Genomic DNA, 11273 nt, shown 5'->3' with positions numbered 1-11273 from the left:
TTATTCCAAACGGAATAAAAAAAAACAAATTTCAGGCCGCTGTTGAAAAGAATTATTTCTTTGTTGAAAATGAGAATAAATTTCCTTGTAATTTTTTAATGCAAATATTCCAATCTGGCTTCTGTTCGAGAAAAATTAATCATTCCTCAGGTTTATCGATTGCTATGCCAGTCGCCCACTAACAGATTTTGTTTGGTTATTGGAAGCAAAATGAACCCCTGAGAACGTTCCATTGAATGATCTTTTAAACGGATTTTGTCATCTACATTTTGCCATAACTTGTTGATAGTGTTTAGTTATCTGTAACTCTTAAAGTTAAGTACATGTATGGTAGTGTCTTTATCTACAATACTTAAAAGCATTTTGTATTATCAACATCAAAAATTGAAATATAGTTGATTGAGCAAATAATAGGACGGCTATGTTCCTAATGTATGTTTGTAGCTGCGAAAGGCGTTGAATTTGAACGTTCAACCCGATATTTACATGCACTTAGTATATATGTTATTGTGTATATATAAACGTCGGATTATTTCTTTTTTTTTTTATCTTGCCTTGCAACATTTCCTTGTCTTGTAATCCCGAGTGTTATGTGAGCGTATGTTATCTTGCCTGGCTATTTTTCTTCGTCTTATCTTTCAATGCAATCCCAAGGGACATAGTGGGCGTATGATTGTGTTTGTATCGGCAAACTATATTAGTATGTTGAAGCATCAATCATGTATAGAAGCATCAAACGGTAACTGACAAATGGTTCCGATTGAGTTTGGGTTGAAATACTATCAATGCGTTAAGAAATCGTTCAGTTCATTTGAAATTGACCTCTGAAATTGACATTTATCTGTTCGAAAAGGGTGTTTGTATTTCATAATCAACTGATATTCTTCCTTAGTGTCTCAAAGTCGATAACTGGTCGTGTCAGCTAAATGAATGTAGACTTAAAGGGATACTGTCTTCTAAATATTCACTTCGCCAGCTGAGCTCATTTTTAGCAATACAAAACGCATTTCAGACTGAGTTTGCAGGCTTTTGTGAGCGTGTAGTTTTTGCGGATGACGTCATGATATCGATCTTATTTTTTTATCCTCCAACATTGTCTCTTTAATGTATGCATCAAGATCAATTATGTTCCTATTTCAGAAGTTGGTGTGTTATACTGCAATACTACCCAAGATGAATTTTCCTGCTGGCCTGCTACCCCAGAGGGTACCTACGCAACAATCCCCTGTCCTAAAGATCTGGAAGTCGTTGACCCAACCAGTGAGTTTCATTCATTCATTGATTCATTCACAGACCTAGACAAAAGAGTGTGCTCCCTCTGACGTCACCTTTAAAATTAAAAAACCTTGATAAGCCAGTATATTATGATGACTTCGTCACGTCATGCAAATATCTCGTTAAGTCAGTAATTTCTGGTAATTATATATTCGATTACGTATTATGATTTCTGTAGCAACCGATTTCAGAGCAATAAATCCGAACGTGATATTCACGTACACTAGTGAAAAGCTCATAGTTAAATATCATAACAATATATATTTGCCAATAAGGTTTTACGGAAGTTAAGTGGCTCTGACATGGAAAAAACGTCTGGTCAATCGGACCCGACAACAAACTAAGGCCTCGTGTGCTATTTCTCTTATATACACTGCATTGGGTTCCGTGACAAAATGATGATATATTCATATTCTAAAAGTAGAGTGACTTACTTTGACGTCCGCTTTAAGAAAAAATATACTAAACTGTAAGATTATTTTCATATATAAAAACTCAGAACTAATAACTAAAGATATCACATATTCACAGCGAAAAAACGTATTACATTCTGACACCCGTTTTATGGCGTAATAAAGATACGTGTTTGATTAAAAACTTTTTTTCATTACATATTAGCTTATTTGCTCTAACGTCCGCTTTTAGAAAAATAAATGTGATGTAAACAAGTTCAAATGAGAACATTTATAAAGACATAGAAGCTTACACAAGTCTAAAAGTGTGTCTGGAGTCATGAAGTCTCTCTTTGTTATGCTCCTATAGTTTTCATTTCATTATATGTTGAAATTTGAGCATTTTTCAGCAATTTTATTGCTTTTTCGAAGTGGGTGCTTGTGTTACTCCTGAAGTCATCGGAAAATAAAAAAAAAAAAAAAAAAAAAAAGAATATAAGTATAAATGAGTATAAGAGTATAAATAATATGTCCTCTTTCAATGTTATATAAAAAACATCCTTAGTTTTTATATGTTAGGTAAGGAAAGAAACAAACAACTTTATTTTACAAGGAAGTTCACACAGGATCCTTTCTACCAGCTTGTCCCTAACTACAACTATTGGCATCGGATTATCTGTACCCATTTACAGCTGGGTTGACTGGAATTGTGAGTGAAGAACATTTACACGCGGATCGAGGTTAACCCACAACCGCAGTTTGCTCAGTGTAACCAAAAATGTATAAAACCAACGCTTTAACCGACTGTGCTACAGAACCTAGCACTTAAAAGTGTCGGTTGTTCGAAATTTTATGTCTCGCTAAAGAAAACACATTATAATGATGTTTTATGTGTCTGTTGCCAGATTTCATAAAGGGCAGATACGTTTTAACCTGGGCCTTAGTGGGTTTATATGAAGGATTAGGTGTCCACATTGTAGATTATCGACTCACTATTGATAATCCGAAAGTTATAGGGTAATACTCAGTTTTATTTGGATTCGGAAAGTTACCCCCCTAATTTTTCAATCACTTGCCTTGATGTGGGTTTTTATATCCATGAGTTAACATACTTAATGGGACAAGATTCATAGCAAATCTCCAACATGGAGCAGATCTTTAGTTCGTGGTAACTATATTGTGTTCAATGTTTTATATTACTCTTTATTTGTACTAAAACCAGACTTTTAAGGTTTTCTTTCAAGTTGGCGATAATCATATCAAAGAAATTGTTGTCAGATCTTGTATGTGTATTTTTCTTTGATATATTTCAAAGCCTGATCACTCTTATTCAGATACCCCCTACTCGCCTTGAGAAATTATCTATCCAGTATTTCCATATTTCAAAGTTGATGTCCTTTTAAAACAAGTAAATTTGGCAGGACGTCCACTAAGCAAAATTAAAAGGCCCATGAATTCAAGATTGGCTTTCAAAGATGACCAGTGGCGAGTGACTGACCTGTTCGTACAGTCCAGGATGGCTTGGTCGATAAGGTAAAGTGTTTTGCAAAACCCAAAGAGGCTGTAATATCGTCTTTGGCTAGCGCCATCTCACAATAATTCATCGGGGTTATCAAGAAACACGATCTGCATGACAAGCTTTGTTTGGTTGAAAAGATATTATTATTAAGAATTGTATTGGTTCGATTACGATGCAGACGAAAAGTATCTTACAGAAGAAATGAATTTTCTTCAATAAAACAAACCTAAAAATATAAACTTCTTTACAATCCCTTTAATAATGAAAATGTTACATACTGCCCATTAAAGTTGCTCTCTCGCTTCTAAATCGATAACAGTCTTGTTTATTCTAATCTCACCAAGTAACATGAGAGAATGGGATCATTTATTAAGTATGATATAAGAAAAAATGTGTATCATGTCTCAGTTATTATTACTGGGGTCAGAATAAATCAGATATGACCATCGTCTGCTTATTACATTTATTTCTGTAGCCAAACAAATCTGACCTTACCCGTTCATCGGACGTGATATACCCATATGACATCAGACTCATGCTACCATCCATTTTGGATCGCTAATTTTTGAGAATTTTTAGCATGACAATGTATCCATGTAACCTTAACGTCCTCGTAAAGAATCCAGAAAAAATTCGATAGAAGCCCCGTCACACCGGATTTGCGATCTAACAGCGACTGGATGAAAAACGATAATGGCTACAGCTGTCGCTAAAACCCATTGGTTAACCGAAAGCGCGAAAGCCTTGTGCCGGTTACGATGTTACCGGTAAACATTAAAAATGATTGTCGGTAAAGTGTTTCAGTTGTACCAATCAACAAGTTTATCTCAATGACTTAAAAGATCCCGATGCATTATTGTCAGGTGTTCACGCTTTCGGTTAACCAATCGGTTTTACCGACAGCTTTGGCAATTACCGTGTTTTACCGACAGCTTCGTTCAAGTTATTAATAAGAAATGCTGCTCACAACTTGTTGACGTTTTGCTTAGTATGCTTCAACTGATGCAGTTTTACCGACAATCACTTTTAATGTAAAAGAACGGTTTACCGATAACATCGTAACCTACACAAAGAACAAGGTTTTGACATTTTCGTTTAACTAACCGGTTTTACCGACGGCTCCGGCCATTGCCGTGTTTTGTTGCATTGATGCATTGTTGGCAGATATCTTGAATACACATTTTCATTTTCTGTCATTTATATTATTATGGTGGAGTCTCATATGCGGATAATTCTGGCTTAACCGCCATTTCTAAACCAGTTGTATGGTTTTTAGACTACAGCAAATTAGACCAGAACACTTTATTTATCTGATTGTCATGTGAAAAATGTTATTTTGGTATTTAATTTCCGAGGACTTTGTTTGGTGAAATAACTAATTTCCTTACAAGTGAATTAGTGATGTTTGGCTCAGTGGGCTTCTATCGGTTAAAGGGACAACTTCGTTTGACCAATCGTAGCTCAGATTAGCTTAGCTAATCAGTAACAGTAACACTACTGAGCCTTCATATCCAAATGTGTATAGAATTCTCTGCATTTGAAAGTTAAAATGACGAGTCGTCTTTTATTGGGACTCTGTCAAAAGGTATATAAGAATTGTATTAATAAATATCGTGATTTTCGAAACATGGTATGCCTCATTAATCTGAGATTCTGTGTGTACAGACAATCAAGATCCCTTGATAGTTCTAAATAAAAAAACATTATTTTTGCCGCATTTCGTACTGTTTGGCGTTGTTCGTCTTCGTTATCTTAATCTTATGTTTCTTTATTTCAGAAAATGCTACAAGATTCTGTGGCGAAGACGGTGTTTGGGCTAAAAGATCAAACTACAATGACTGTTTGACACCACACGAGAAGGATCATTCTGCGGTAAGACCAACCTTCACAATGTCAAGCAATTACGAAATTCGTCTTATACGTTGACTACAATGCGAAGATTTATTTGTTTGTACGCTAGCGAATACAGTCAACCAGAGCCCTCGACATAAAAAAAAACATTATGTAGTTGGTATACAGACTTTCTGTTAAGGGCTTTCATTTGCTGTATTCGCTAACGTACAATACAACCATTTCGCTGCATGGGCAAACCTTCATGATACAAGAGATGTGGCTACTGCAGTTAAGGTATAAGACGAAGTACGTAATAGCTTGATATTTTGAAAATGTGATAAGATGTAGTCTCCAGACAGACATAAGGCCATTGTCATTTACACAAATCTCTCTTGAAGATATTGTCGATACTATAACGTCGTCGATTATTATCCGTTCATGTGAATATTAAGATGGTTCATTTAATTGATTGCAAACTTGACGTCTGATTTCTATTCTGCGTAGCTGAAATTGAGGTCTATCAGCTGATAAAACAAATATTTAGTCCACTATGTCCATTCAAATGACAGTTTCCATGGTTTCAAGTCCCGTCTTAAACAATAGCGTAAGGTAGTTGTATAATATCCTTCCCAAGCTGCCAATAACATGTTCCTAATGAGGTATTACGGTCCCTTCCATCTCATTACAGACCAATTAGTTCTCCTACTGCAATAGGGCATTTCATAATCGCTGTAATCCATCCTGTAGTTATAAGGCATGGCACTTAATATCCGCTTCTTACAAATCCCACATGATTCACGTTAATTCTTTCCCTTATACAATCGTATTCTGACAACGAAAATATAAGAATTGTTTGAAGGATTGTTACTTTGATGAAAAAAAACCCCGAAATTTTAACAGAATATCAAAGGTTATTCATCATAATTAACGGGGGTTGATTTAGGTCTTGAATATATGTGAGGTACCATAAAAGTCCCATGAAATTACAAATTCTATAACAGTCGCACACAAACTGCTACTTATGTGCCCATATTGCATTCCTGATGCACGTTTCTAATACACATTCTAGGCTTGGTGCATTCCACTTTTATTTTGTTCATGGAGATGTTACGACGCTTGTCTAAAGATGCGTTCGATTTTGTGGCGATATCAACGGTGATTATTGGCGACACTGGCGCTCACTGTACAATATCTTGCGCGACCTTGACAAGCTCTGAGCTAAATTTCCGTCGCCGTGGCAGCTCAGAAAGGAAGCCTGTCCTGTGTGGCGGGGCTAATACAATTCAAAAACACGAAATAGATATAAATTACGAAGTTACAAAGAGCACTGAATGATCCTTAAAGTTTAAAATCACGAACGAACCTAGTATGGCCTGATCAACAACGCTACCCTTAAAATATTCCTGTTCAATGCGTGTAATATAATTCTATTTAAGTCTTTTGGCATGTTTTGCAGTAAATCCTATCATCACAGTTCAAGAATCGAACAATGGGTTTTATTCGCTAAAAAGGAAAAAAGAGATATTTTTGTATCTCTGGGATGTAAATAATTAATCCAATTTATTGAACCGTCGTGTCATATTGCTGCTAATCCGTATGTAATAAGGTTAATCCGGTCCAACAACTCTACAATTCATACAAATCGGACCACAAGTTAAATTTTTATTCTAATTATTGGAGTTTACTTTATGCAACCCCCATGCGTTACGGATATAAAAGCTCACCAAGGCGGCTTGTTGTGGAAAAGAGACCATTGACAGAAAGACTTAAACAAAAAAGCCATACTGTTTACTAGGGGTTCTGATTGGTTATATTCGCAAGCGTAGATCTTATGGCCCCGTCACACCGGAGTGCGACCATTTGCGGTTTTACGGCAACTGGAAATTACTAACTTAAAAACAGTCGACCTTATACCACGATTTATGCGACGATGTTGCGATTTTATCACGAGTGTACTGCGCTTTCATACCTCGTAAGGAGATGTTACAACGCTTGACTGGCGACATTGTTGATCCCAAGGCGTTCTTAACACGTTCCAAAACATATCGCCAATCCTTGGCATTTGTTTTGAACATGTCCAAATCTCTGCATTTACGAACTTTGGTAACACAAGAAAAGTGCCTAATGATGTCAAGGTGTTAGATGAAGTTCATATTACCTTGACATTGGGAACATGTCCTTCTGCAGGTCCTATTATATTGAAAGGGCAAAGGGCAGTCGCATTATTCTAGTAGGTTGAAACAGTAAACCAAAATAAAGAGAAATGTGTTCCTTAACTTCTCTGAAAGTTTTAACTAAAAAAAGTAAAACGGTTTACGTTAACTATACAATTGAAGACAGTTTTAATATTTTAAAAATGTTGCATGTTGCCCCTTTATAGAAAGCTGTCTCATTCCCATTGTTTATGTTTTGCAGGATTTGTCCCCTGAAAGTCCCGGAGTATTGATAATCTATAACGTTGGGTTTATTATCACTACTATAGCGCTGGTAGCGGCTCTTATTATATTCCTGTACTTCAGGTACGTCAGTGTTTTTTAAAGGGATACAATCAATTTAAGCTAGACGTATCACTTTTTAGAATTAAAATTCAATATCAGGTTCTCCTGGAATTCAATAAAACTCTACAGTGGGAGACTATCAACAAGAGTAATAGATGTCGGGCTTTGATTCTGAATACTGTTACAAATAGCTGGTATATGGTAGGACGCATTTTTTTTTGAAAACACACTTTTATCGGTGGAAAATTACAATGACATATGGTTTCCTCGGATGCTTATTGGCCACCAACAGAAAAAATCACAAACTGAAACATTTTCATGTTAGAGAGTGGTCAAGCTAATTATTCTAGGCAAAATTCACAGTGGTGATTATAGGTACAACTAGATGAAGGGTCGAATCGAATGGGGGCTGCAGAATTGTCAAGGAGTTGGATGGGGGTGCGAGATAACGAACAGCATCAGGCATTTACGCACTCAGTGATTAGAAAATCGAAATAGGTGGTCGGGGGAGGGGTCTTGGAAGTCGGACCAATCTCATGTAGAAACGCCATGGAAAGTCCAAGTTATGACGAAGCTTCTCGATCTACCTTGCTCAGATCGTATTTCACTGTTACCTAGCCAAAGTTCAACTTTTCCCCATCTGATATTCCAGAACTGTATTCCTGAATACTGGTTATAACGTTCAACAAAGCAGGTACCAGGAGTGTGAATCCTCGAGTTCACCAACTAACACAGCATCTTGGCTTTATACTTATAGTTATACGAGTCACACACACACTTACCCTTGATAATGTAGTCCTATATTTTAAGGTCATCGGAGCAAGGCTTTTTAGAATTGACTCTGAAGAGGCTTTAACAATGCCAACATACGCTGTATGTTACACGATTGCTAAATCTAATGACACGGGTAGCTGAATGAGGGTTCAATGATTGAAATATAAATCGCCTGTTTCGAGGGCTAAAACTCAAACTGACTAGAATACCCTTGTTGAATCCTAACAACGGAGGCGGAGCGCATGAATCTTACTAATATGAGACAAGGGTAACTCAAGAACACATTGTTCTTTACTCAGAAACACAATGTTCTGTACTCAGAAACACAATGTTCAGGAATACAATGTTCTTTACCTGGGATAAAGATGTTTTATACTCAGAAACACAATGTTCTTTACTTGGGATAACAATGTTCTTTACTCAGGAACACAATGTTCGGTACTCAGGAATACAATGTTCTTTACTTGGGATAACAATGTTCTTTACTCAGGAACACAATGTTCGGTACTCAGGAATACAATGTTCTTTACTTGGGATAACAATGTTCTTTACTCAGGAACACAATGTTCGGTACTCAGGAATACAATGTTTCTTTACTTGGGATAACAATGATCTTTACTCAGGAACACAATGTTCGGTACTCAGGAATACAATGTTCTTTACTTGGGATAACAATGTTCTTTACTCATAAACACATTTCTTGTCACCCAGGGGACAGGATGTTTACTCAAGAAGACAATATATTTACCTACTGAGAAAAAAATCTTCTTCAAACTTCTAACAATACAAAGGTTTGAGCATGTATGAGTCAACATTATAACATAAACTGCTTAAACTAAGTGATGACAGAACTGCATGTCTTCTGTGGCTTGGGTAGGGTCACAAGAACCCCGAACACCAATTACATTCTTCTGTGTTTGGTATCTAAAGTTCGACTATTTGAATGATGCATGCACTATTTATTAATAACAAAAGATTTTATAACATTCCGAATGTATGTGGGGTTTCGGATAATTTGAAAGGCCTGTTTTGTAGCAGACAAAATCGTTTAATATTAGTGCTGTCCCTGTTGATATAGATTCATTTAAGTTATCCGTATCACTTGTAAAAATATAAATCTTATTCCTCTGTAATTTAAGAAAATGTATTAGTGGAAGAGACGATAGTCTAAGTTTATAGGTTTTTATTATCATGCTATCGAGATGTTATAAGTTGGGTTGGTCCTAATAAGTCAATTTGGGCGTTTGGTCGAGAGGTCGGATTCCTTTCCTCATCTTTCAGCCCATCGCGTAAGAATACACACCCCATTTTGAAACAGCTAACATTAATAATTTTCTATTTGTTTATCTTATAGGAGTTTACGATGTCTTCGAAACGTCATTCATTGCCACCTGATAGTTACCTTTATATTACGTCACATCTTGTGGGTTATAATGCATAACGCCCTGGTGGATCTCGCGCACGTGGACACTGAGGTATGTTGATAGGTATCTTTATATTCGAGGAATTAAAATGCATAGATGTCGTTGTAAGCTTTGCTGATGGCATTGGCAGTCAGTTAGATCTAACTTTAGTTGTGTTTATTGTTAGTTTTTATCTTTATTGCAGCCACTCCAAGTATGGTCTAACCACTCCTCTATATAGAATTAATCTATATATTTGATAACTCTGGGAATATGTGACTCGAACAAAAGGTGTATCCCTGGAAGCATTAGACCATTAGTCAGTCCAATGAAGCCGAATGTTCTGTTGTTGAAACATTCTTTTTCGCTGGTTGTTTCAAATTAGCAAAGTATTATTCGATTGTTTCAAACAGGTCAATAGGTCAAATTATTCATACGAAGATTTTAACTAAAGTGCCTAATTAAAAGCCAACATAACGGAACGAAAGTTTGGTCTGATTTCAATTAAACTGGCATTGATTTTTTGTCATATAGCATTTGTGTATTTTAAAGGTTGTACGACTATAACTTATGAATCACCATTCTCGTCTCTAATGTTGGACATCGTCAGTTTTAAACTCAACACGTAATACGAATGCTAATTGGTCTAATTGAATAATTGGTAAATTGAACACAGGAAACTGCACAAATCGTACGAAGCAAGAATATCGATCTGCTTTATCAAGGGTTATTATACCAACTGACTCTTACGACTTTGGTAACTCATGATGGAATTATACTACTACTATATATACTACTGCCCTGACAAAATTTCCCTCATCGCACGCTACTTGGCTTTACACCTATTAGCCCAATCAGATGAAGAATAATATAGGCCGAAACATTCCATTTCATTTTTTTTCAGTGGTTATGTAAGCTAATAGTAACGGTATATAACTATCTCCATGGTACCAATTTTTTCTGGATGTTTGTGGAGGGTCTCTACCTATTCACCATAATCGTGTGGGCGTATTCTGCTGACAAAATACGAATCGGATATTACGTCATCATTGGTTGGGGTAAGTATTGCGGTGGTTTATTATTTCTTTTGGTAGATGTTATGTTTATCTGACTAAAGTTCTGTCCCAATGATGTTACTTTTAACTAATCAAAGCGTGTCAAGTGAAACCCGTTTCTTAATAAAATAAGGGACTGTTGGACAGCAAAACTCGTATTGCTCTACTTGCTTTGATTGGTTAAAAATTCTAACTTTAGGGCGGATATTTGGTAGAAAACTTACATTACTATGAAGACTAAAACTATCAGAAAACAAAAATGATTCGAAAGTGTGATCTAATTTTAATTTGTCATTTTAAGTGGTAAATGATACTTAAATTAAGAATGACCCTTAAACTTCGTATCGTGCCTAATTATTCTAGAAATTTGATTAGTTGATATTGCCATTGCCATATTATCAATCAATCAGTGTTCTCAATATTGTAATTAATGATTGTAATGTTACGAAGTTTCTGACTGCACTATGGAACAACAATCTTTGTTATTCAATATTTTTGTATGATAATTCATAACCCTATTCTGA

The 11273-nt window shown here is 35.9% G+C and overlaps 1 protein-coding gene across 1 annotated transcript in view; it reads left to right on the top strand.

Annotated features, from left to right (window-relative positions):
* Positions 1–1130: 1130 nt before the first annotated feature.
* LOTGIDRAFT_141716 (hypothetical protein) overlaps positions 1131–11273 on the top strand; it is a gene marked incomplete at both ends in the record, with an annotated part of 15355 nt that continues 5212 nt past the window's right edge. The window contains 6 exons of the mRNA XM_009051369.1: positions 1131–1260; positions 4964–5026; positions 5147–5197; positions 7460–7538; positions 9646–9739; positions 10569–10795. Coding sequence (XP_009049617.1) covers positions 1131–1260; positions 4964–5026; positions 5147–5197; positions 7460–7538; positions 9646–9739; positions 10569–10795 — 644 coding nt within the window. The remainder of the gene's footprint in view (positions 1261–4963; positions 5027–5146; positions 5198–7459; positions 7539–9645; positions 9740–10568; positions 10796–11273) is intronic.

Source organism: Lottia gigantea, assembly GCF_000327385.1.
Source record: "Lottia gigantea unplaced genomic scaffold LOTGIsca_165, whole genome shotgun sequence".
Lineage (NCBI taxonomy): Eukaryota > Metazoa > Mollusca > Gastropoda > Lottiidae > Lottia > Lottia gigantea.
Note: the sequence above shows the minus strand (reverse complement) of the source record. Positions and strands in the feature narration are given on the sequence as shown.